Source organism: Arvicola amphibius, chromosome X (genome assembly GCF_903992535.2).
Source record: "Arvicola amphibius chromosome X, mArvAmp1.2, whole genome shotgun sequence".
NCBI classification, from domain to species: Eukaryota; Metazoa; Chordata; class Mammalia; order Rodentia; family Cricetidae; genus Arvicola; species Arvicola amphibius.
In genome coordinates, this window is record NC_052065.1 from 11881669 (window position 1) to 11909462 (window position 27794).

Consider the following 27794-nt stretch of genomic DNA (forward strand, 5'->3'; position numbering starts at 1 on the left):
TGGTTAGGGGTAAAGGGATTTCCTCCTGGCCTGCTATAACCATCTTTTATCATGGGAGGAAAGGATGCTGAGCTAACCTACAGAGTACTTGGTCCTGTAGTCATGACAACAAAATAAGCAGAACAATACAGTGATGAGTAGGTCTATAGCAGTAGTAATAGAGTCATTAACAGTCCTTAGTAGTGGGAGAGGGTCACTGGACTCTCACCTCGGATTCCAGCCACCTACTCCCTCTTGACCCCCTCCCTTCAGCTGCACATAGTCTTGGGAGACACTAGAGCAGATAGGACCTGAAAAAAGCCAGGACTCCATGATGCAGCTTTAGTGACGTCATCATCACCTTTGCTGAAATGGGACCTTTCAGTGATACACTCTTTCTCATTCACGCATACTTCTTTGAAGTAAGCCTCATAAGCTCATTGTTTCACCAACTTAGATGGGTGGGATGGTTACTTTGGTCTGTTATTAGTGCCACCTCTAGAGAGAAAGAGTATTTGTTTACTCATGTCTCCCCAGGGAGAGTAACCCACACTGGTTCTGTGCCCCGCGGTAGTGAGTTTTCTCTTGGTTGCTTACCACTGAAGCAGTAATTTCGGGGAATGAAAGATGATGCGGGAGCGAGCACAGGCTTTCTAGCTGCTTTTCTCTCTCTCCCAGGGGCTGAGAAGTACACACGCTGTGCTGCGTTCTTGAAGCCCCTCCCCCTCGTAAGTTTCTAGAGCTATCTTGTGCCTGTCTCCAGGCTGGTGTGTAGGCCAGCCTCAGCTACATCACGCAGGGTGAAGCCGGACTCCCCAGCTCCCACACCTCTAAGAGTCAGAAATCCCCTTTGCTCTCCAGCTTTAAGGGGAGGCTCTTTCTTCCTTCAGGGTCCCTGTAGCCATGCTGCTATTCTCTCCTGAGCTGAAAGGTCTCTCCCACTTCATGGGCACATCTAAGAAAGGTCTTCCTGAAGGGTGATCTCGTGTCAGCTCCTTTCCTTGAGTCTGCTACTGTTTTAAATTATAAAGTACTTAGAAGGAAGCATTAGTTACTGTGAACAAAAGTTCCGGAAAGGAGCCAAACCAAAGGCTACTTCAGTGACTGCAGATGTGGATTCAAATTTACGTTTGCGCTATTTTTAGCCCCTTTAATAGCCATTCATTGCCAGCCTCCATGTCTGACCTGACATCCTCGTGACTATCAGGTGAATCCTTCTGAGATGTATTAACTTAGCAGACCCCCAGATTCTGTCAACCCCAAAGCTAAAATGCCATCAGATAGAGTCTGGTGCCTATAACAGAGATTCCCCGACTTGGCCGGAACCTATCGACCTGGTGTTCTCATCATTGCATCTGAAAAATGATTTGATTTGTGACCTTCTTTGTTCTTTATCGTAAACGTCTAGACACTGTTGCTACACCAAAACATGATGGTTGCGGCACCTGAGATCTCTGTTCCTAGGCCGGGGTTACTCATTTCTTCTCTTTGAGAGGAGAGCTGTGACTTTTTTTCTTATTTTTTTTAAATCATTACCTTTGTGTTCCGGTTTGGAATTTAGTTCTTTTCTTTGGACGTAGACCAGATCCAAATCCTCTGCTTCATTTACCTTAGCTGATAAAGAACCTTGATTAGTTAAGAAATAACCCAACCCCCCACATGCACCAAAGAATGAATTTAGTGGCGGAACCTAGAAGGTTTTGTCATGGAGTCTGATGGCAAAAGCATGTTAGATCACCTCCTCCCTACCATTTCTCACCCAGTTTCCTCCCCCTGGAAGAGTGTTTTCTAGAAGTTCCCTCGAGAGGGAGTGCAACATTCACACTCTGGACTCACCCTTTCTCACCAGGTTTGGAAACCCATTTTCTTGAAATTTTCCTTAGTGAGGGGGATCGTGTGACTGGTGTACTCTTTCTGACCTAGACGAGCCCATGTCTACCTAGGCCTTGATTCATTCCACCTGGCTTTTGTGCATGTGCACACCAGTCACACAGCCACGGATACAAGATAAAATGGAGCACCCAGAAAGTAGGAAATGGGGTCTCAGTGTGGGGATTCGGGGGTTAACACACAAACTGTCTTGGAGGGGCTGAGACCAATGGTGGGCTCTGCACAGCAACCTTTGCAACAAGGATATAGCAAACGGGTGTCGGCCACCCGGTTCATGCAGAAAAACCAAGATCTGTGTTGTAGTGTTTTGCTGCTTCTGTAATCTTTGTATTTTGGCTTAAAATTCCTTTTGACACAAAATCTCATTATGTAGCCTTTGCTGGCCTGGGACTTACTATGCAGACCAGTGTAGCCTTAAATTTAAAGAGCTATGCCTACCTCTGCCTCGTACATGCTGGGACCAAAGGTGTACATCAGCAGGCCTGGCTATTTTGGCTTTTAAGATCACAAATGTACAGCTGTGTGTGATAGTCTCTTTTCATACAGTGAGCCTTTGAAAAGTGCCTTCAATAAATAAAAAAGTGAGGTGAGAGGGACTCACCACTTCCTGAGGGTCTGATGGCAGTTAACAGTCACTGGGAGAGGGGAGAGGGAGAGATATTTTCTCCAGTGGCTTCACTACTGGTTAGTAAGTTGCTCCTATAACAATCCCTTCATCTTCCCTCTGGTGACTGTTGATGTTCCCCCATAGAAGGAGAAGGTGGGGGGGTCATTGGACCCTCACCTGAGTTTCCAGCTGCTCCTTCCTACACCTCCCTAGCGTTTGTATATAAATTTGCCCTAACTGCATGCCCTGCGGTCTTGATCGAGTATACAGGTGGCAGATGGATAATTGATGGAGTACTCCATCCAGGCGCTATGGGGAAGTTGTCATCATGCGGAGATAAGACTGAATGGTGGCGTGGCTGCTTTGGGATCACTCACTCCTGTAAGCAGCCCATCACTCACGCTTAGTAAATAAGCCCAACAGACTCATTGGTTACCCAGGATAGACTATAGTCCAGTCATCCTTTGTGCTATTGTTGGGGTCTTATAAGGAGGGGTTGTTGATATCTCCCCTGAGAAGAAACTCAGATGCATAACAGGTCACAAAAAAAGGATATGAGACTAAGAAGGAGACTAGTTGGGAAGAGGTAGGGGATCAGCAGGAGTAAAAATGGGACAAGAGAGCATAATATGACAAAAATATATTCTATACATGTATGAAATTTCATTTGTATAATTTATGTAGGCTCAGAAAATCCTTTTTTTTTTTGAGACAAGGTTTTTTTTTTTTTCTTAAATATCCCTGGCTGTCCTGGAATTTACTCTGTAGATCAGGGTGTCCTCAAACTCACAGAGATCCCTGCCTCTGCCTCTTCACCACCATGGGCATCATAAAAACTGTTCAGATGCTGGGTATGGTGGCACACATCTTTAATCCCAGTACTTGGAAACAGAGGTAGGCAGATCTCTGAGTGCAAGGCCAGCCTAGTCTACATAGTGAATTTCAGGCCAGCCAGACTACATAGAGGGATCCTGTCTCAAAGGAAAAAGAAAACCTTTTAAAAAAAGAAGTAAAAAGGGAGTGTTTGGGAGATCTGGTGATAGAGGTCTCTGATTTGGTGGGTATCCTGCATGAAAAGTCTGGCAGCCATACAGCCATGCTTTCTGGGTGTTGGCAGGGAGGGGCTGTGCCAGACTGGAAGCACCCAAGTAAGGGAATAGGACAGGACTTACCCTCCCGTTTTCCAGAACAGTAGCTCCCGTTTAACACCTGTGGAAACATTCTCTAGATCTTACCTAGGCCCTTGTTTCTGAGCACTTGAGGGCCAAAATCTTCTCCTTTTTCTAGTTTAAAAATATTTAATCACATGTTCGTCTTCATATGCTGATCCTAACCCCTAATGTATATATGTCTACATGTATATATATATATATATATGTATATATGTCAACAGATGTAAGTATGGGTATAGTATAGTATTTAGAAATAAGACCAAGAAAAGGTAATATTAGGTCATGAGAAGGACAGAATACAGGCGAAAGGACACATGAGTCATGAAAGAGAGGCTATAAAGCTATTTTTTCCAAGTTTTAATATGTTAATTTTTTTCTTTTTTTTTTGTGGCGGCTGCGTGCATAAAGATGTAATTGGTAGTGAAACCCCAAGTGATATGCCACAGCTTCAGAATGGCCATGAGAAGTGTATAGAGTTTGAGACTACACGAATGTTTGAGTGGCCTCCTCAAAATTGCTGTGTGATGTTTTTATTTGTGATGTAATAAAGTGATTGTATTAAACATGTTTTTTTTTTAAATAAAAAGTTTGGATGTTTCAGACTCGGTATACCGAAAGGAAGCTAAGCCATCTTTCTTAAGGCAGGAATTGTTTTTACTCTTGTTTGTTGATGTGTCACGAGGAATTACGTTTGTTTTTGTAAAATGCAAGAATAACAAAAGCAATACTTACAAAACACATCTCCTCGAAGGCTTCGCTCCTGTTCTACTTCGTTCTTTAGGACTTTGTCTCTTTTCTCTTCCTCAAGTCCTGGTCTCTTTCTCTCTTCCTTCCTTTTTTGTTCTCCATCAGAATTCCCACCCCTGGAAATGCTCTCTTCATAGCTGAAAGGCGAGTTAACCTTAGGGGTGCGTGTAGTGGTGGGTCTTGGGGTGACATTTTTAAGCTTCACCTTTTTCTTCATATTGTGCTTGTGAGCCAGTAACTTCTTGATTCTATCTTTGATGGTCCCAGGTCCTCTGAGGATTTCCTTCACAGAATTTTCAGGAATAACTAAACCAAAAAGACAGGAGACTAGGCATTTGATTGAGCTCATACTTGAACAAGCAACCATTTTAGAAGTGCCAAAGTGCTTCCAGCTCCAAATAAGACCTCTATAACACCCCGTCCAAGTCTCAGGGAGCATCATGAAAGAGGGGATGGATGCCGTGAAACACTGTCCTCCGGACATGACATGACTATTGCACTTACGAACGCACAGTAGCTATGGTAACCTGCACAAAATGGAGCCTATCAATATTGCATTACAGACGGAGGAGGGCCTTATGAGGCCCCATCTTCTCTGAAGAGGTGTTGGCAGTTGATGGTTATTGGGGGAGTGTGTACCATTTTCTTCAGTGGTGTAGATATTGGTAAATTGCCCATGCTTCAGTAACCACCTCCATCCCATGCTTACGCAAACACCTCTAATTAGTTAAACTCAGTCGGCCACCACCCTAAGAAAAAACAAAGCAATGGCAACAACAGACTGAAACAGGGAGGGAGACTTCAGATAAAGGGGTTCAGCAGGAATGGGATGAGAGGCTACTGGGGGGCAGGGTCAAAAATGACCAAAATCTACTAGATACATATATGAAATTGCCAAAGAATAAAGAAAATACATTTTAAAATCATCAGACTTGATAGTCATCATTGTTGGGCCACTTCTGGCTGCACTTCCTGTGTCCCTGGCAACATACCAACCTCGCAAGTGAAAAGCACTGTTAGACAAAAGAAGGGGTAAGTGGTCAGAATTGCCCGTCTTTAAAATTTGGCTACAGAACGGGGTCTGACCGGTTCTGGGCGGAGTCACGACTTTCTAAATAGCCAGAAAGATATCAAGATTCTTACCTGCCAGGAGGCTTTCTGATAAAGAACAAAGATACATTCTTGTCCCTTCTCTTAAGAGTTACTTCAAAAGGGGCCTTCTGAGCAGCTGGAGAAGAAAACACCCCTCAGAAAGAAGACGCTCTAGTCCAAAGACTTTGTTACTTATTTTTAGGGGAGCATACATAATAACTGGTTTTCTTTTTTCTTTTTTCCTTCTTCTTCTTCTTCTTCTTCTTCTTCTTCTTCTTCTTCTTCTTCTTCTTCTTCTTCTTCTTCTTCTTCTTCTTCTTCTTCTTCTTCTTCTTCTTCTTCTTCTTCTTCTTCTTCCTCCTCCTCCTCTTCCTCCTCCTCCTCCTCCTCCTCCTCCTCTTCCTCCTCCTCCTTCTCCTCCTCCTCCTCCTCCTCCTCCTCCTCCTCCTCCTCCTCTTCCTCCTCCTCCTCCTCCTTTCTGAGTCAGGTTTTTTTTGTATAGCTTTGGCTGTCCTGGAACTAGCTCTGAAGATCGGTTGGCCTTGAACTCACAGGGATCCCCCTGTCTCTGTCTCTCGAGTCCAGGGATTAAAGGCATGCGCCACCACTGCCCAGCAAATAATGGGTTTTCATTATGGCATTTTCACTCTGTCCCAGTGACTTTTTTTTTTAAAGTACACACTGGAGAGATGGCTCAGCCACTAAAGGCTAGGCTCACAACCAAAAAGCACATAATTTACTTTAACATGCTGGCCAACCCAATTGGTCCTTTAGTACATTGTCCACTCTGACCCTGGGAAAGCGTTTTCATCCCCGACTGCCCTTTTGGCCATTGCCCATTCTTAGCCCTGATAGTGCCTCATGTTATTCTGAGCTAAACCCCAGCTGTCTTCTACACTATGCTGTGTGTCTTTCCTGAATACTTTCAGGGTCGATGATAAAGACCAGGGAGCCAAGAGAAAGGCCAGAGCTAAACTTTGGTAATGGGGAAATGCTAGGTAGTGTAAAAGAACTCAGAGGCAGAAAAGGGCTGATTAGGTGGATCATCATGTAGAGGTGAATTACCCTTTTAAAGAAACACATATTTTCTTTGGGCTATCATGAGCTCTATTTGGGGTTCAATTCTTTTTTTTCCCCATGAGTATGTGCATGAGGTGTTTATGAATGTGTGTATGTACATCTTATGCATGTTGGGTATCCATGGAGGCTAGAGATCAATATCAGGTGTTCATTTGCTGTCCATCTTATATATTGAGGGCTAGTCTTTCAGCTGAACCTAGAATTTGCTAATTCAGCTTGTATGGCTAGCCAGTTTGCTCTGGGGATGTTCTGTCTCCACTTCCCAAGCACTGGGATCAGAGGCAGGCCACCATGCCGTCCCAATATTATCATGGATGTTGGGGATGTGCATACAAGTCGTTATGATTGAGCGGAAAGTACTTGACCCACTAAGTCATTTCCATACCAGCCTGGTGTCTAAATACTTTGTTCTGGGACACAAGGGCCTGGGTATCTCAGATGCCCTCTGGACACGATTCCATGCCTATGCCATTACTGCTCTGTGAGCTTCCCTGTTCCACTGTCTAATCAGCTTTATGAGAGACTATAATTTCCACCCATTGGTCCCTGTCTTCTGTAGAGGGGCCACTTTTGGTTTCACGTTTCTTAAAAATTTTTCAGGCACAATGTATGCTTCTCATCATTATTTTTCTTCAAAATAAATGCTGCCCAGTTCTTTTGGCAGTTCTTCATGAAATCTGATATCTAAACCCAGCCACAGCCCAGTTGGATACCGTGAACCTTTTATATGTGTGCTGTTGAATATCTGTCATGGCACACAGTGTGTAGTCTTGCACAATCTAGAAGATATTCTAGGTGTCATCGGGAGTCTTGGCTGGGTGGGGCTGCAAGGTGTAAGGCAGGCCAGCATATGATCTACAGATATACTTATGAGACTTATACTAAAGAACATAGGAGATACTAGAGACAGAACATAAAAATATCTATAGCAGGTGTGGCAACATATGCCTATAATCCCAGGACTCAGGAAGCCGAGGCAGGATGGTAGTCACTACAAGGCTAGCCTGGACTATATACTGAGTATCAGGCAGCCAAAACGATGTTACAAGACCTTATTTCAAAACAAATAAACAAAAAAGTAAACAAACAAACAAACAAGGCCAATGAGGTGGCTCAGCTCTTTAGAGGCTCGTGATGCACAGTCCTGGCTTGATTGATCTCCAGCGTCCACAAAAAGGTGTTTGGAGAGAACTGACTCCAGAAAGTTTCCCCTGACCTCCACACGCATGCTGTGGTATGCATGCTCCCACAAACACCATGTGCATGCGCACGCGCACACACACACGCACACACACACAGAATAAAAAAGTAATAATAATAAAATCAAAACCAACCAACCAAACAAAAACACAACAAAACAAAAGCGAAACAAAAACAAGTCTAGTTACAAGTCTACAAGAAGGATACATCTAGTAGTTGCTGGTATTATTATTATTACTAATTATTTTATAATTATTACAGCTATTCTTCTTGATCTCAGGCAGCCCAGGTCAAACTCACTATGTAGCCAAGGATGACCTTGAAGTCTTTATCCTCCTGCCCCCACCTGTTAAGTGTTGGCATGAGTCATGCTGACTGGTTGGCTTTAAACACTGTAGGACTCTGTTTACCAGAGGATGACATGCACTGTGAGCATAGATAGCTTGTCCTGGCAGGTATTTCAGGTACTCCCTGGGGTTTATAGTGTTCATTGCCACCATCACCAACCACCACTATTACTACCGCTAACATCATCATCATCATCATCATAATCATCATCATCATCATCATCATCATCATCATCATCATCATCATCATCATCATTTTGGCCCTTGAAGCCTGCCACTTCCAAGTTGAAGAAGTAAGAGGTAGTATCTAATTGCCTGTGCTTCTTTCCAGGGTGTGAAATATCCTAAGGGCTTGAATTAATACCCAAGTACCATAAGATGGTGGAGTCTCAGTTGGCGTGGGTCCCCGCCACAAGTAAGAAATCTTCTGAAGCATCTCTTTATACAAAGTACTCATGGGAAATCGCTTTTTCTGTTATTCCAGGTTAACAGCTGTGACATTTTCTAGTTGGACATCTGACTTATAAATTTATAGTTTAAACCTCACTATCATTAAAGAGTTTATTGGTTGCTCTACACACACACACACACACACACACACACACACACACACACAGGAACATAGGCTTTAGGATGACAAGAAGAAAGGATGTCTACCACATCCTAGTTTGTCTCTTTTGCTGTTCTGAAAAAAATCCTGACGAAAGTATGTTGTGACCAGAAAAATAAGATGTATTGCCTTTGTGTGTGTGTGTGTGTGTGTGTGTGTGTGTGTGTTTTCCTCCTAGGATTTATTTGTTTTTGCGACAGGGTCTCCTGTGTCCCAGTCTGGGCTCAAAATCATTATGTATTAGAGGATGACCTTGAATGTTTGAGCCTCCTGCCTCCACCTTTTGTAAACCCTGGGATTACCTCTCTTCGTTTATTCAGTCCTGGGGGCAAGGCTTTGTACAGGTTAGGCATGCTGCTAACTGAGCTACAGCCCAACCCTGGATTTTTCAGTTCTGTGTCTATAACTTTTGTGAGTCTCAGGAATACAGCCCAACTAGGAAAAGACACAGGGTGATTCACACACACACACACACACACACACACACACACACACACACACACAGAGAGAGAGAGAGGGCGGGGGGGGGAGGTCTGGAAAGAATGCTTTGGGAGGGGCAGATAGGAAAGTGCCATGACCAAATGCTACTTACCAGAGCACTGAAGTCCATTGCCCCTATATCCCTGCTTGCATTTGCACTTGAAGGATCCTGGAGTATTGAGGCAATTGGCATGGAGGCTGCACACATGGGTATTCAGAGCACACTCATTTATATCTGAAAAGGGGAACATTCCAGTGAACAACTTTATGATAAAAGGACTTGCTGAAAGAGTAGTCTTTTCACTTGAGCAACTTCGAGACCAACCACTCAACACCTCAGCAAACTAAGTGCGGCCTGAGAGTGGAGAGGTGTTCAAAACCAGAGGCCCTTTGGCCCAGAGCCCTGGCTTTGCCTGGCGCCTGTCTGGTATGTAGGGAAGGTGCATGCAACTCACCTCCCCCGAGCAACTTCATGGTCTGCTTATTATTAATGCTATTGAAATCTGCTAAGATGTTTGGAGTTTCTCCTCAACATCTTCATCTATGTAATCTGGAACTGAATAACACTATCGGAAAACACATGCTAGATTTTGGATGGGTTTGCTTTTCATCCTTGTAATCGAAAAACAAAGTAATGATACCAGAAAATGAATTCTAATTCTGGATGGCCTTGAAACTCCTCACAAACAAAAAAGACAGGATCAGCCAGGAATCTCTGACATCATCTGAATTCACGGGCATGGGCATTTTGTTTAGAAGCTGCAAGGGGAAAGGGTCAGGCTGGTTTGAGCTCGTCTGTTGGATTCAGAGGTGGAAAATTGGCCAGATTCCACCCAGGTGGGAGCTGCAAGTGCTCTACTCTGCACCCCATGTCCTGCCGCTGCTTTTGTAGATGTAAGCGTACAAAACAGTGTATTGTTTTGAACTCAGTCATAAAGGAGCGCTGATGCTCATCTTAAGCACTCTAGCACATCTGAGATTTGCTTCCTTGTGCAGCTATGTGGATTCCCAACTTCTTGTGTGGGGAAAGTCCTTGCAGGGTCAGGGAACTGGGGAATAGTGCACCACTGTCATTGGATTGCATGACTGGCTGGGTCAACAGGAGAGGGTGAAGAAAATTGAGGGAAGAACCACGGAGGCCTCCCAAAATGCTTCAAAAACCAGCAATGGGGTGTTGCCCCACCATGAAGGTACAAGACATGTCCCAAGAAGCCCTGAACACAGGATTTAAATAATCACATTTTCTCCAATGCTTAGCTTTCCATGTTGTGTGGAAAGCTTTGTCACCCATGTTATGTGAATAGAGAGCTAGAGGTAACCCAAATTTCTCTTCACTGTAGGACAATATATTAAGGGCAATTGCTGTGGGATATTTGTACATTGTGTGAGGATGTATTGCTGGGATTGGCGTAATAAAAAGCTGAACAGCCAATACTAGGCAGGAAGTATAGGTGGGACTACTTCCAGCCAGAGAGAGCTCTGGGAAGAAGAAAGGTGGAGTCGCCAGCCAGACATGGAGAGGAAACAGGAAGTACAAGATTGAAGGGAGGTAATGCTATGTGGCAGAATGTAGATGGAGACAAATGGGTTAATTTAAGTTCTAAGAGCTAGCTGAGACAAGCCTAAGCTAAGGCCAAGTTTTCATAATCAACAGGTTTCCATGTTGTTATTTGGGAGCTGGTGGTCAACAAAAAAGCTCTACAGGCAATCGGTATGCAAGACCTCACAAGCTCTTGAGGCTTGGGATCCCTTCCCTAAGAGATAAAAATGTTTGACTTCATACAGATGAGACTAATAGTTGACTAAGAACAGTGTTAGCAGAGGCTGAGCTTGACACTTGAGCTATGGAGAGGCCAAACGAAGAGAAAAGAACACGTGCCTTTTCATAGAATTTTCCTTTTAAAAAATTGATGCGTGTGTGCGCGTGTGTGTGCGCGTGTGTGTGTGCAAATGTGTGTGTGTCTGATGAGGGCATTGCGTGTCCTCCTCTATAATTATCCACTTTTCTTTTTGAGGCAGAGTCTCTCCCTAAGGCTCCTGTTTTTCTTAGGTAGGCCGGAGCCAGCAGACCCCAGTGATCCTCTTGTCCCTGTTCCCTAGAACTGTGGTTCAGGTGTTTTCTGGGAGAGTTGGCTTGTTATGTGGTTGCTGGGACCCAAACTCAGGTTCTTGTGTTTGTAGACCAAATACTTGTAACTACGGACTGAACTCTCCAGTCACCTTCATACATTTGTCTAAAGCCAATGGAAAACATTAGGAACAACCCCCACTAGGTCTTCTTAATCTTACAGCAAATATAAATATTTATTGCTCCCATTCTTGGATGTGTAATTGGAAACAGAAGCAAATATGAACTAATTGAAAACTTACAAAATTATAAAAAAAAGATCTCACAGGTATCATCTCAAGATATTTGCCTCCATAATAATTATATTCATTTGTTTAAGTCACTACGGATCTAGCTTCATAATTAATTTTGCTGGGGTTACCTAAATGCTGCAAACTTAATATCAAGGTTTTTTGTGTTGTTTACCGGCTAGTATAGAAGATTGAACGGAGAAAGCCTATGGGGCTTGGAGGCAAGGGGAAAAAGTCACTATCTTACCTACGCACTCATACCGGCGACTGACGTATTTCAATTCAAAACCAATGTGACATTTGCAGTAGTAGCTTCCAAACGTGTTCACACATCTTCGATTGGAGGGGCAGACGGCTTTTCTGGAAGTGCATTCATCGATATCTAAGGTATAGGAGTAGAAGCTGTTGGTGATTGCAGGAAGAGTACTCCAACACATGTGCAGGTACTCACCTTAACCTCCAGCGTGCAATGCTCAAGCGCATGCAGCCTCCTGGCCTAGAAAACTGATTATCTGGTGCCTATGTCACTTCTTCAGGAAACATTCTGGGTTTTTACCAGGCACATGCACAGCTCTTTAGTTTACAGGTTCGCATCACTGTGCCTGTCTTTCCTTGGAGGTGTTTCCTGGCTATAATGTCATTATCGATACCCTCCCCCAACACGTGTATCCTAGGTTGGTCTTAGACTGGCTATGTACCCAAGAATGACCTTTAACTCCTCATCCTTCTGCCTTCACCTTACTAGTGCTGGGATCACAAACGTGTGTGCCACCATGCCTTACTTGGGCATTGCCAGGGATGGAACACAGGGCTTCATGCAAGCTGTTCATTAAAATGGCATCCAATCAATTAAGGAGGTAGGCAAAAAAATTGAATTAAGTTTGATTGAGATTTAGTCATATCAGGTAAATCTTTGAAAATAGTCTGTCAGTTATTTTAGGCCTTAGCCAAAGTTGGTTGCTTTAACGTTGCAAATGAGACTTTGGGTGATTGCCCAGGTAGCCAGTTGTCTCTGTCATTTGTTGCACATTTTGAAGTTGCTTGATTGCCCTTTCTGCTTATTCAAGTAATATTATTTCCCTTCTCAGATCTTCAATGGGGTTGAAGATTAGATAGTTGTAGTGACCTTCCTCATGATTTAGCCAAGCTTATTTCTGATGCAAGATTTAGACTCCTTGAAAGAGAATGTTTATTAAAACTTTTGTTATGTGTTCCTTGCTTAACATTGCTTATTTTATTTGTAATTTTATACTTGGTATCTGTTCCTATTGTATATAGTTGTTGGGTTTTGATTGATCTTGTTTAGACAAAAGGGGGAGGTGATGGGGGAAGCTTTGTTAACCAATCATCTTTAAGAAGTAGAACCTATGTTTATTGCTAGACCTGGATGGAGTGGGGGTGGGGTGGGCTTGGACTTCCCACAGGGCAGGGCACCCTGACTTCTCTTAGGACTGGAGAGCGAGGGGGAGGGGGAAGAAAATGGGAGGATGGGAGGAGGTGGAAATTTTCAATAAATAAATAAATTAAAAAAAAGAAGTGGAACCTAGTTAAGGCGTGGCTACCTGGAGCCCAGGAAAAAATACTGGGATGGACAAGGTGCTCGCTCTCTTTGGGTGATTTCCGCGTGACACAGCAGAACTTGGACTTCCCATTCTTGTGGCATGAGTTTCCCCTTATAATAAGTAAAAATATAATTGTTTATCTTTAAGCTGGCCTGGTCATTTCCTGAATCGAGTTACCTTATACAGTATCTGTTCAGCACAAGCCTTGTAATGAATCAAAATGGAGCTCAGTGGAGGGAGAATGGAGGGGAATGAAGAGGAAATGGGAGGGGAAGGAGAGGAATGGAGGCTATGCCTTCTGTTTTACCTAGGCACACTCTTCCATTTGGGCCCAGGCGGAGGCCCGAGGATGGACACACACATCGTGGCCCTTCCTCTGTTTCTTCGCAGCTGTACTGGCAGTTTGTCCTGGCACACGTCCTAGAGTCTGCAAAAGTAGACAGAGATTAACGAAGGAAGTCTCTCCCAATTCTGTGATGTGAATTGTCATATGTCTTAGGACAGGATTCATGGTCTGAGTCGCAGAAGGAAACCCACAAGAAATCCAGGCAAGCGTGTTGTTGTGGGGGCCCCGGGATGAATCTCACTGGTGGTTTGTTTCATGGAGCAACACATTGCACTTGACTCTCTCTAGACAAAACCTGTAGCTCTGAGTGCACCCCTATTTCTTAAATTGCGACATCATCTTATATTTCTCAGTCTGGCCTTGAACTCACTTTAGCTTTAAAACTTTAAAAAAAATATTTCCTCAATTATTTGGGAATTTCACATCATGGACTCCGATCACACTTACTTCCCAGTTCTCCCAGGTCCTCCTCCACATTCTTGTAACCTCCCTCCAAGAAAGAAGAAGAAAAAGAAACAAACCAAACCAAAAGAAACCAAGACTCCAATGAAGTTGATTGAGATAGGGTCTCTGTTGCTTTTCTACTATGTACTCCAGGCTAGCTGGCCTGGAAACCTCCAGGGTTCCTTCTGTCTCTGCCTCACATCTTCCTGATTTTTTTTTTTACTAGGGTTCTGGGGATTTGAACTCAGGTCCTCATTCTGGCAGATCAAGTGCTTTTACCTCCTGAGCCATCTCCCAGCTCCCTCAAAATTTCTTATATTCTCTGACCATTGACCACAACCATGATTTTGGTAAATATACTCCATTCATCCAGCTCCATAAAACAGTAGTCATCCAGAGGGATCAAAGACAGTGAAATGGGCCAGGAGGAATAAAATCAGCACCCAGGAAAGAGGCCAAGGACATGGTTTAAGCTCTAAATGGAGAAGCAAAGATAATCCTTAGAGGGAAAGAAAGAGTATGTAGGGATGGAGACCGAAAGTGGGAAGCAAACACCTACTGATGGTTATAGTACTCATTTCTTTTCTTCTCTTTTTAGTTATCTTCTTTGAAATGTAATCAGCAAAATTAACAGAACTCTCTTTCCATTTGGGGAACGATATCTCTTTTGGCATTGACTGAGTTCTCCTGGAAGGTTTCAGAATCATCCATTAGCATCGATCCTTTTAAAAAAAGTTCAAAGCGATGGCTGTAAAAGCCTAGATAATGGTCCTCTTTGGGGAGGCAGAAGAGAAATGTTCTGGCCAAGTTCTAGTTGGTGGTAGTCACAAAGGTGCTGTACAAGAATTCATTAAGCTATCAGATTGTTTTGTGTGGGTGTCTGTTTATGAGACTATGGATATTTGAAAAAGACACCGTGGATGTTTGTGTTATCTCTTAGGCTTGTTTACTACGGGAGGGTCTGAGTAAATGGTGAGAAGGGGGCAGGACAGAGAGGAGCCAGGGGCACTAGGCAAGACTAGATGAGATGACCTTAGCAAGGCTGGGGTGGACTGGAAGCCTGCTTGATTGCAACCCTAGGAAGCTGGCTGAAGGCAGCCGGTTTATGTTTGCTGGGGGTCACAGGGCAGAAGAGAAGGAGAGGGCAAGAAGGGGAAGGAAGGCAGGCAGGGAAAACGGGTTTGCTTTTCAGCTGCAATGTGAAACGTAAAAAGCCTCTCCTCTCAAGAAATGAATGGATGGAGACTCCCACCCTCCCATCGAAGCCGGGTCTCATTATCACAGAAAAGCTTTTCTTCTCAGGAATGCGAGTCAGAATGCACTTCCAACGAGACACTCTAATCTCAGGGAGTAGGGCAAGGGGCGTGAGAAAGGTAGCTGGTGGGAAGGATTGATGGCCTGGGATGATGCGGACATTTATCACCTCCCTTTGCTCACTACACCTAGTTTCATGATGAAATCCAACTCGTCTCCACACATACAGAGCTATGTAATTGATTTTCCCCCACCCCCGTGAGTCTTTATTTTTCCTTTATAAAATGAGTATCTAGAAGAAACAAGTCCACAGAGACAGAGGCCGATTTGTAGCTGCTAAGGGCAATTGGGGTGGCTGCTAATGGTTAGATTTTTTCCCCCTTTAGTGTACTTTAAATTTCATCTGTTAATGTAGTGTGTATGTATGTGTGTGTGTGTGTGCGCACACGCGGGCTTACTAGCTTGCGAGTGTACGGTTACAAGAGTGCTACAGCACACACATGGAGGTCAGACAGAGGACAAGTTTCAGAAGTCTATTCTTGCCTTCCACCTTGTTGAGCCCTGGTCTCTCTTGTTACTTCTGTTGTTACACCGCGCATGGCACGAACTTCCTGCCAGTTCTTCTGTTCCCACCTCCCATCTTGAAGTAAGAGTGCTGGGGATTACATAGGGAGTCAGGCTTTTGGTGAGTGCCAGGCATCAAGCTCAGGTGTCATTAGCTTGCATGGCAAGTGCTCTTACCCACTGAGCCACCTTGCCCACTCAATGGTTTGGCTTTCTTTTGGGGTGATAAACTCGTTCTGGGACTGACCGACTTGTGGTGATGGTGGTTGCCAAACATTGTGTAGGTACAGGCCCCTGATTTTCCACTTTTGAATGGTTAAAATGGTAAATTTTATGTTGTGTACATTTTACCATATTTTTTTAAAGTAAGTACCCAAAGATGTTTTAGCTTATGATGATGTTCAAGACCATTTTTTTTGAGGCAGAATCTCATGTATGCCCACGTTGACTTCAAACTGGACTTCTAACTCAGTTTGACTTTGAACTAATTTCTTATTCTCCTGCCTCCACCTGAATGTTGTGATCACAGGCATGCACTAGCATGCCATGTTTGTGTGGGGCTCGGGATCAAACCCAAGGATTTTTACATGCCAGGCGGGCCTCTACCAGCTGTGCCATATCCTCAACCGTGGACATATTGTTTGGAGAAATGTTTCACTACGTAGTCCTGTCTGGCCTGGAACTCACTGTATAGATGAGAATGGCCTCAAACTCACAGAGATCTGCTTGCCCCTCCCTCTTGGATGCTGGGATTAAAAGTGTGCACCACCACACCAGGATAACCCTAGATATGTTTTTAAAAGGTGCCCAAGTAAGTCCTTTCCCACACACCGACTACCGAAAGGCAAGCTTTTCGCGTTGAGTGGCTGCTGAAACTTACTTGCGCATGTGGCGTCGGGAAGAAGCATGTGGCCACTGAGGCAAAGGCATTTGTAGCTGCCGTGTGTGTTCACGCACCTGTGCTGGCATGGCCGGGGTTTGACGCCACACTCGTTCACATCTGTAGGGCCAGTCCGAAAAGGGAGAAAAGTTAGCAAGAGTCAGAAAAATATCCATGTGGGAGAGACTGGATGCCAGTTTTCAGAAGGACACAGGCTCCCTACTTCTATCCTTTCAAACTGTCAACTGTCTTTCCGCTTGGGAAGATTGGTGAGGATGTGGAGCAAATAGGGCAATCATTCACCACTGGAGGGAATGGAAAGCATTACAGGTACTTTGGAAAACTTCAAGTTAGAAAGAGACCTACCTATGAGCTCGCAGTTCCAGTCCTAGGCATGTTTCTAATAGAAATGCCTGTTGTCCTTTCACGCCACACACACAGAAGGCACACTAGCATATGTATAGTTCATACTGGCATTTGTATAGTTGGAGTGATTCAAATACACCTCAGCAGGATAGATATATGATGAGTATGTCGTACAGCAGTTAAATACAAGAAACTGCCACTATAGGCAACAAAGGAAGATTTTCACAAGCAGAAATTGAGTAGAATAAGCTGAGTACATCCATCACTTACATACCGTGATAGAGGAAGTAAAGCCAAGATATGCTTTTTTCTCTTTTTATCTGTCTGTCTGTCTGTCTGTCTGTCTGTCTGTCTATATATCTATCCATCCATCTATGCATCATCCATCTATCCTACCTGTGTCTATCTATCTATCTATCTATCTATCTATCTATCTATCTATCTATCTATCTATCTATCTATCTATCTATCATCACGTGATAGCCCAGGCTGGCCTTGAACTTGAGGCAGCCTTTGTGCTTCATCCCCTCCAGTGCTAAGGATCACAGGCATAAGCAACCCACCATCCATGGCTATGCTTTTCTTATTGATGGAAGAAATACTTAGATGTGTCAGAGGCAGGAACTGTTGAGTTTCTGTTTTTTTGTTTTTTTTTTTTTTTTAAATCTGGGTTCCAATTAGAAAGGTATTGTGGCAATTTATCACATTGTATATTTTTTATTAAAACATTTGTGTGTGTGTGTGTGTGTGTGTATGTGATATGTATGTGAGAGTGTGGGCACATGGATGCCATGGAGGTCAGAGGAAAACTATCAAGTGTCAGTTTTCGCCTTCTGATGTAGGTCCCAGGAATCGAACTCAGGTTATCAGGCTTGTACAGCAAGTGCTTTTTACCTGCTGAACTGCCTCACTGGCCCAAGTTAGACATTTCTAATATATGTACACTTCTATATGATGCTACTTAAAGAGTTGGAAACGTCAAATTTGACTATTTCCGTTTGTACGACTTCCTAAACAGCTCATGACATGGAGCATTGCTGTGATTTTGGTTGACTCCAGACTTACACCCAGGGTCGTAGCTCATATCATTCTAGAGAAACCCTGACAAGCAGTTGGTAGTGAGGTTGCAGCATATTTAATTGCATGTGAAGGTGCACCCGGGGTGTTTACAGGGCTACATGTACATGATCTCAATTGTAAATGAATAAACAACCAAACAGAAATGTGTACAGAACAAAAGCCTGGGGTGAACCGCTCTCATTGCTAGCCATGCTTGTGGTTAATTAGTTTGTTCAAAGATGTCTTTTTTCTGTTCTTCTTAGTATATTTTATTAAAAAATTAAAGATTAACAATATTTTTAAAAAAGGAATAAATAACATTTCTTTTAAAATAAGAACATGATAAAGGAGGTGGGCTGCGGTGTAGCTCAGTTAGAAGCGTGCTCACCTAGCATCCGCAAAACCCTGAGTTCAATACCTAGTGCCACAAAATCCAGGCATGGTGGTGCCTGTAATCTCAGCACTCAGGAAGTGGATATGGGGGGGAGATGGAGAGGGAAGATCAGGAATTCAAGGTCATCCTGGGATACTTGAGACCCTGTCTCAAAAAGGAAAAAAAAAGGTACAGGAGGAAAAAAAAAACTGTTAGAAGACATTGTGACGAAAGGATCTATCTTTGGTAATCTGATTGTGGAGGAGGACTCATAGCATAACTCCCCTAAGGAAGAGACAGAGAGGAGAACAGCAGCGAATTCCACAGAAGAGAAGACAATTCTGAAAGGCAGCAAGCAGAATGTACCCTTGAGCAGTAAATCAAAGGCTCTTCCTGCCTTTGGAAAGTTCTGTGGATGCAGGTTTTCTTTTTCTTTTCTGTTTTTTAAAACAATCTTTTTAAATTTTACATACCAATTCCAGTTCCCTCTCCTTCCCCTCCTCTCGCTCCCCCACCTTCTCCTCACCTCTCCCCCCTCAACCCCCCCACCTCATGGATGCAGGTTTTCTATCACCTGAAGAAGCTTCCTTCTCTATTGCTTGACCCCTCGACCCTACCACCTCCCTTACACACTCCAACCACCATACTGTTTTTTTTTTTAAAACTTTTGTTTATTTTATTTTGCCAAAATGTGTGCATGCAGGTGTGCGCGCGCGCATGCGCCTATATCATCTCACTGCCCCTCAACTCCACCCTCTTTTAATTAGGGGAGTTGAAATACGCCAACTGGATATAATGGAAAACCCAGTGTATCCCATCATTTGGCTTCAAGCCCTCAGTGACTCACTCATGTCCTAGAAAGAGGATTTTCGGGAAACACATTAGTTGAGGCCCGAGGCCCCGTTGCCATGAGTGGTTTTTGATCACGCTGCCATGGGGCAGGGGGACTGTCGGGGGAAGAGAGAGAAAACCCTAAAACTGGAGCCAACTGGAGCATTCTCTCAATGTTAATATTTTACTGGAACTTGAGAACTAGCATGAGAAATAGGTCTTCTAGTGCAAAGGGTTCCAGAAGCGATCTATGTAAAAAAAAAAAACAAGCACCTGGTAAGAAAGATCTAATAAGTCTAATATGAGATTTGGCAGATGAACCTGTGATTCTCAGTGTTTGCTGTATGTGCGGCTTTGGGTTCACGAGTATGAACCAGGAGGCCAGCTGCCATTCCCAGGTTTTTGCAGACAGGAAGAGAGAGTTGAGATATTAGGCTAGGTTGGTCAGCCAGCGAGCCCCAGATTACAGTTCTTTCTCACCATGCCCAGCTCTTTTTGTATGTGGGCCCTTAGATCTGAACTCTGAACTGCTGAGCCTTCTCTCTGGCCCTCTGGAAGTTTCTCACGAGAGCAGTTAAATGTAATTTGCTGGTTGTGCTTGACCTTATCTCAGGGCAAGGGGCACTTTGTTGAGGCTTTCTTTCTTTAAGGGTTGCTGAACCTCTCTTGACATCTGAGTCCAGATCATTTCTTTATGTGGGGCTGATCTTTACTGTGGGGCATTTAGGAAAAGGGATGTGATTTGTTCAATAGCTACTACTATCAACTCCTTCCCTAACTGAGCTCCAGCATTCGGGGGTGGTTTTTGTTCACTTTAATTCCCACAGTCTCTCAGCATCAACATTTATTGCCATTTGGACCAAGCTATTTTTGTTGGTACAGGGCATTTCTGGGCACTGTAGAGTGCTGTGGTGGTTTGAATAGGACTGGCCCCCCATAGGCTCATATATGTGAATGCTTAGCCATTAGGAAGTGGCACTATTAGAAGGTGTGTCCTTGTTGGAGGAAGTGTGTCACTGGGAGTGGGCTTTGGGGTTTCAAATGCTCAAGTCATCCCCAGTGGAACTCTCTCTTCCTGCTGCCTGCAGATATAGATGTAGAACTCTCAGCTACCTCTCCAGCACCATGCCTGCTTGCATGCTACCATGCTTCACACCATGATGATAATGGACTAAACCTCTGAAACAGTAAGCTAGCCCTAATTAAATGTTTTCCTTTAGAAAAGTGTGTGGCCTTGGCATTTCTTCATCGCAATAGAAACCTTAACTAAGACAGATGTTTAGCCAGTAGATGCCAGCCAACAGCACCTCTTCTAAATGTCTTTCAACAATGCTGTCCCTTGGGTATGGTTCCTGAAGTTTGGCAACTAAAAATATAGGACTATCAGTTAAGTTTGAATTTTAGGTAAGTAACGAATATGTCTTAGCATGCATACATTCCATAAAATTTTACTGCATAAACATACTATACAATTATTGCTTATGTAAAAGGTAAATGAGAGTGGACCTTATACATTATCTAACAGCTATCTCTAGAAGACAGAACTTTTGTTCTAGATTTTTCTTTTTTTCCCCCACAAGACAGCGTGGGAACGCTCACACACACAGACACACACAACACACACGGGACACGGAACCGCTCTGTGACAGAATCACACACACCAGAGACCCAGGCTTCGAACTCGGGACCTCGCTTGCGCCAGCGCCGCTCTTAACAAGCTGAGCTATCATCCAGCTCGCTTGTTCTAGACTTTTCTTGTTTGTTTGAGACAGGGTCTCAGATAGCCCAGCCTGTTTTTGAGCACATAATGGAGACTGGCCTGAAACTCCTGAGCTTCCTGCCTCTACCTCCCATGTGCTGGGATTGTAGTCATGTGCCCATACCTGGCCAGTGTTCTAGATAGTAAATAAATCCTTAATTAGCATCAGATAAATAGATTAAGACAAATACCATAAATTGACTTTTGAAATATATTTGTTGCTGGGCTGTAGGTGTAGCTTCGTTGGTAAAGTGCTTGCCTAGTGTGTACAAAGTCTTGAATTCCATTGCCAGCATCGTATACACTGGGCATGGTAGCCCATACATGTACTCCAAACACCTGGGAGGTGGTAGCAGTAGGATCATGAGTTCAAGGTTCATCTTGGGCTATATAGCAAGCAAATCTGTTTCAAAGCAAAACAGAGCAATGTGATGTCATATACCTTTAATCCCAGCACCCAGGAGGCAGAAGCAGGCAGATCTCTGTGAGTTCAAAGCCAGCCTGCTTTACAAGGTGACATTTAGGACGGCTAGAGGTACATAGTAAGACACTTTCTCAAAAACAAATTCAAAACCTCTCAGAAATGTATATGCTAGGATGAAAATATGCGCATAATTCACCAGTTCCATTTTTAGATACGTATCTCACAAAAGCGATCACTCCAGACTGAGTGGCCGTGAGTGGATAGGAGTAAAACGTTTGATGCATTGTTTGGAGACAATGTAAATGGTGATGGTAAGAAAGCATTTGCTTCCTAAATGCCAAATATCTTCACCCTAAGAACTGGGATAATGACTTTAAGGAGTTTGAGCACTGTGCATACTGGCAGGTAAGAATGCCCAGGAGAAATACTGATGCTTGTAGGGTCCTGGAAAAAGCCTCTGAAGATGTAGAGCAAACTGTTAACTTTGGTTCTAATAAGGGTTTGGGGTAGAGCCTCTCTCTGCCCCACCCCCCTCAAATGGGTCTCATAGATGCCAATCTGGTCTAGAAATTGATGTGTAGCTGAAGATGACCTTGAACTTTTCTGAGCATCCTCGCTCCACCTCTCAAGTGCTAGGGTTACAGATGTGCATCACCATGCCTGGTTTTTATGCAGTGCTGGGGATTAAATCCAGGTCCTTGTACATGCTGGGCAGATACTCTACTAACTAAGTTACATCACTGGTCCGTCCTTTTTTATTTTTATAGTCTTATGCATTGTTGTTTTTAATAAAGAATGTATATTACTTAGATAATCTTAAAAATAATAGTTATTTTAAACAAGGCCCTTTGATGTGGGATTTCGTCCTTTATTACCATTGGTTAATAAAGAAGCTGCTTTGGCCAATGGCTTAGCAAAGTAAAGCCAGACAGGAAATCCAAACAGAGATATATATAGAGAGAGTAGGTAGAGTCAGACTGCCAAAGTAGAGGAGAAAGACACCAGCCAACCCCCGAGAAAACAAGACATGGAGAAAATGAGGTAATGCCACAGCCCCATGGTGATATACAGATTAATGGAAATGGGTTAATTTAAGACATAAGAGTGAGCTAGGAATACTTGAGCCATTGTTCAAACAATGTTGCAATTAATATAGTTTTTGTGTAATTAATTTGGTCTGGGTAGACTCTGATTATAGCCTTTTAATGCATAGTTTGGGAAAAAATCAGAAGTTTCGCACTTAATTAAGGGGAGATTAGCTGAAAACTCTTGTCCTTAAACCATGTCATGTTCAAGATTTGACTACCACCCTGTAAGAAATTCTATACTATCTTTCCTCCCTGAACCCATTGTAATGGAATTTGTCCCAGGATCCTGGTGTCATACTGACCTTGACTGCAGGTCTTCCCGGTGTACCCTGGAAAGCATCTACATTTATTCAGTCCCACACACTCACCGAATTTGCATCTGGGCTCACATACAGCTGTAAAAGGAAAAGAGATCCTGAAAATAGTTGACACAGTGATAATGTGCACAGGCAGGTTGCCTCCTACATGGTAGAGAACTCTTTGGGAATGGACTGAGAACCTGTCTCCTCTCTACTCTGCTTTGACCTTTCTGACACTGGGCAGGGATTTCCTTTTGAACAAAACAAACCCTCACACCCATTATGCAGCATATCTAAAGATATTGTACTCATTTACTTAGTATGGCCATGCCTCCAGTGCTATAAAGCCCCTACCCCCAGACCACACAGCCAACCATTTCTGAATGTCAACCCAAAATAATAATAAAGAAAGAAGAGTATTTGAGAGAAAGACACATCAGAGTAACATGGGCAAGTTCCAAGGTCCCTCCATTTCTTGTCATTGTCTCTTCCCATTTCTTAAGTATTTCTCTATTTTTCTTTCTTTGTGTGTGTATGTGTATATGTTCACATATGTGTGGATGTGAGTATACGTATATGTACTTTAATGTGAAATCTAGATGACAACCTTTTGTGTCTTCAGTTGGCATCTACTTGTTTTAAAAAACATTTATTTATTTGTATTTGGGTGCCAAGGAATGCATCTGCCATGATATACGTAGGGGAGCCGTCAGAGAACAACTTGCAGAAGTTGGTACTTTTCTTCTACTATGTGGGTCCTGGGGACCAGACTCAGTTTTCAGACCTTGTGGCAAGCACCGATACCCATTGAGTCATCTTGCTGCCACCCAAAACTTGTTTCTTGAGACTGACCCTCTCAGTGGCCTTCAGGACCACATACTGGGTTAGACTGGCTGTCCAGTGAGTCTCAGGGCTCCAGCTGAGTCTGCCTCTACAGTGCCAGGATTGCAAACATGCACAACTCCGCCTGGATTGATTGATTGATTGATTGATTAGCATGGGCTCTGCGGATCGAACTTAGCTCCTCATGTCTATGTGACAAGCACTTTACTGTCTGAGCTATGGGCCCCAGCACCACTTAGTTTTCTTTGGGATGCTCAAGATAGTTTCAGTGTCGTTTGTTATCATTAAATCTGAACAGCTCACTCGGATGGGCCCTCAGAGCATAGTGAGGATGGCACTTATAGAAGCCTAACCCAGGCAGGATTTGTTTTTCTGTTGTGAACTTTTGTATTCCGATACACGGCATAAAGAAGGCATTCGATAAGTCTTTCTTCAGCGAACAAAACGGTAGGCTAAAACGAGAGAGCCAGAATGTTGTAGCTGAGTCGGAGGTAAGGAAAAAAAATGATCAAAGACGATGGCCAGTTTGAATCAGGCTCATGGGAAGGAGATGAGCAAAATGAGCATGAGAACTTCTGTCTATTGCTGTGTTCTCAGTGTCTTTGGGCAATCACTTAGAAGTCATTTTTCTCCTGAAGCATTTTGTATCATTTGTGACTCTGCTACATATGGGAAAATAGATGCATCACATGCAAATATATGCCCCACACAAATGTATCCTATATATAAACATAGGCAAATATACTGCAGTGCTAGGGGTAGAGCCTGGAGTCTTGTGTATGTTAGTCAAATGCTCTACCACTGAGCTGCATTCCTAGCTCTTGTTTTGTTTCTGTTTTGAGACAGGGTCTCCCTTTGTAGCCTTGAACTCATGATCCTTCTACTTCTCCTTCTTTAGTTCTGGGATTAGAGATGTGTGCCCAGAACACATATTTTTTTCCAATAGTGAATAAAGCAATAGACTTAGAAATTATAGCAGGGAAACATTTTAGTCTTTAACAAGCCATAACTAAGAAGGTAAGGAGAGGAAAAAAATCTAGCCCAACAAAATATTTTCACTTCTAGAGACTAAAGAGATGGAATTTAATTTTCAGTGTCTCCTATTTTATAAACATGGATTTGGCGATGCAGCTTTAGGTTCAGGTGTTAGAAAAAATAAATCTTCAGTTGTTTTTTAAGTCCCAGAGACATGTGATTGCTCTCTGGAAGCTCATTTCCAATGTGATCCAGACAGGAAAGCCCAGAATGAATGCCAGATAGCACACAGGAGAAATGGCGAGCAATAGCCTTGCTTTTAAGGTCGAAGCTTTAGAAAGATGTTTTCAATTTACAGTCACTTTGGATCTGTGACCAGAACAGCCAATCCACCAAAGGGAACTGCAGTTCATGTCTAAAACAGCCAGAGGCTGAGGCACACTTTGCACAAAGGCAAGCTCTCCTACTCAGCTCTCTTTCCCCCACTCCTCCATCTGCAGGTTTTCATCTGGAATTTGTCCTTGGCCAGCACTTCATTCCATGTCACTAGAGTGACATATATTTTCAGGTTCATGATGCAGACTTGATCAGACTCCACATCTGACAGAAGATTTAGACAGGGGCAGAAGCCAAAGGCTGGGGGTGGGTGGGCTCCAGTGCGCATGGGTGCAGGCAGTTGAGAGAAACAGAGTCAACAGTAAATGGAAGAGAAGGTGTGTGTGGACTGGGAACTCCCAGCCAGGGTCTGGTATTGCTTGTTAGGGCAGGTTGTTGTTGTTGTTGCTGTTGTTGTTGTTGTGTGTGTTGCTGCATAGGCTGAAGTCTGACTTAGGGATAAGGAACATAGGAAGACGGGAATAACTATCCTTGTTATTTCGTGCTTCTAGGAACATATGACCTTACCAACAAGAAGGGAACTGCTGGGGTGGGGATGGAGCTCTGTTAGTAGAGCGCTTGCCTAGAACACAGAAAGCCTTGAATTTGATCCCTCGCACTACACAAACTGGGTATGGTGGTGTGTGGCTGTAATCCTAGCACTCAAGCAGAAGGATCAGGAGTTCAAGATCATCTTCAACTATGGAAAGAGTTTGAGGCCAGCCTGGGTTACATGAAACTCTGGAAACCATCTTCAGCTTGCAACATCTGCATACTGAACATTTTTCTTCAACTCTCCCACCGGGTCTTAGCCTTTTGCTTCACATTCCTTCATGCTTGTGATATAGAAGATTGTGATTGGCTGGGTATACTGTGGCCAGACTATTGTGATCCAACTGAAGAACATCCCTTGCACAAAGCCAGATTTCACTTTCCTTTACTTGCCAGGGGTATGCTGGGTCTGACCGAGTTTTATGGCAGTAAGTGTTGAGGTTCTTGAGAGTATGTAAAGAATTACAAGTCACATGTCTCAGGTGACTTTTACCTCTTTCCATATGACTGCCTTCAAAGAAGAATGTTTTATGCTGTTTCTGGGTAAAGGAAAACAATCTATGTTTAATACTCCTATCACCTGGTGCTTTGAAGGACACAAGTGTGACACGAATTATTGCATTTTTTTTTCTGTGTGACAGGCAGTAAGTACATGCTTTAGTGCCTCGACTCCGCACCTTCTGGGGGATGTTACCCTCTCCACATCCCAGAGGAGGAACCAGAGCCTTAATTAACTTCACTACCTTCTCCAAGGTCACCCACATCAGTCTAGTGTACGGTATCTTTGATCATAACACCTTAAATCAGGGTGAGGACTAAAGCGAGCTAAGCAAGCATTCTAGCAGCTGAGCTACATCTGTCTGCCCTTTTAATCGACAGAGTCCAGATGGATGCTTTAGCTTTCTCTACCTGGATGGACAGTGATGGTTTTCATTCTTCCCTTAGCATCGCAGCACTCTGGACATTCCATTATGAAGAAGCCCTGATGGCTGAAAGTTTTGAATTGCAGGGAATGTGTGGAAACAGTACCCATGTCTTCTCTTGTTTCATAGCTTTCAGATATTATCAAGCTCTGTCCTCCTCTAGAGTCAATCTATACATTTCAAAATCTTGTATGCATTCTTTGACAATTTTAAAACATGTATTTTGATCCTAGCAAGCTTCCATCACACCTCCTCTTGCCTTCTTCCCACTCCCACTGAACCCCTTCTTCTCCCCAAGAGGTCTTCTTTCTACTTCCATGTCTTTTGCCTTTTTAGACTCTGTGGTGATTTGAACAAGGGTGGCCCTCACAGGTTCACATATTTGAATGTTTGCTCCTTAGGGAGTGGCACTACTTGAGAAGGACTAGGAGGTGTGACCTTGCTGGGGTAGGTGTGGCCTTGTTGGAGCAGGTGAGTCACTCGGGGTGAACTGTGAGGTTTCAAAAGTCCAAGCCCGGCCCAGTGTCTCTCTTCTTGCTGCTCTTGGATCCAGATGTAGAACTCTTAGCTCCTCCAACACCATGACTGCTTGCATGCCCTCATGTTCCACCATGATAAGGAACTAAACCTCTGAAACTGTAAGCCATTCCCAGTTAAATGCTTTCTTTTATAAACATTGTCTTGGCCATGGTGTTATTCGCAGGAATAGAACAGTGATTAAGACTGACCTACTGAGTTTAATTATGGTGTTTTCATAGACATGGGTAGTTATGGGAATATTAACTGGGGAACAGGAAGCTTACCAGTGCTCACTCTACTGAAAAATAATGACTTCTACCACCCAGCAGCTATTAATCTAGCTATTAAGCTAGCTATTTGGGACCAGTTAGAATGGAGGGGATTGGATCAGGGGCTGGCCTATGAGGAGATAATGTGGTTATTTCTAAAACATCTAGCATTTTAATGCACTTATGGAACATTCAGACAAGTTATTACCCCCATTTAACAGACAATAAACTCATGATCAGGCATTTGAGATCAGAATTCTACCCAGAGGTAATGAACTCTACCCCAGATAATGTAACCAACTGCCTTGAAGAAATGCAGGTTTGATGGTTCTCTATCACAAATGTGGGTCACTGTGGAAATCCACATAAAAATCAACACAAGGCAGAAATCTGTGTTCATCTCAGCTCTCAGAAATACTCTGGAAATTATCATAGGTCTCTCACATAAGCTTCTAACACAGAATCTGAGAAATCATGCCTTAGTCTGTAATCTGCACAAAATAATACAAGAAAACCACGTTTGCAAC

At 43.4% G+C, this 27794-nt stretch overlaps 1 protein-coding gene across 5 annotated transcripts in view; it reads right to left on the reverse strand.

The window, feature by feature from the left end:
* The window catches only part of Egfl6 (EGF like domain multiple 6), a 62556-nt gene that overhangs the window by 12654 nt on the left and 22108 nt on the right, over positions 1–27794 (reverse strand). For all 5 annotated transcript variants that reach the window (XR_005283812.1, XR_005283811.1, XR_005283814.1 and 2 more), the window contains 7 exons: positions 22815–22907; positions 16613–16732; positions 13432–13551; positions 11810–11944; positions 9317–9439; positions 4381–4701; positions 1516–1593 (listed from right to left, as the gene is read on the reverse strand). Coding sequence is in view for 1 of the 5 variants with exons in the window: in XM_038315956.1 (XP_038171884.1) it covers positions 1516–1593; positions 4381–4701; positions 9317–9439; positions 11810–11944; positions 13432–13551; positions 16613–16732; positions 22815–22907 (990 nt within the window). In the remaining 4 variants the exon portion in view is untranslated. The remainder of the gene's footprint in view (positions 1–1515; positions 1594–4380; positions 4702–9316; positions 9440–11809; positions 11945–13431; positions 13552–16612; positions 16733–22814; positions 22908–27794) is intronic.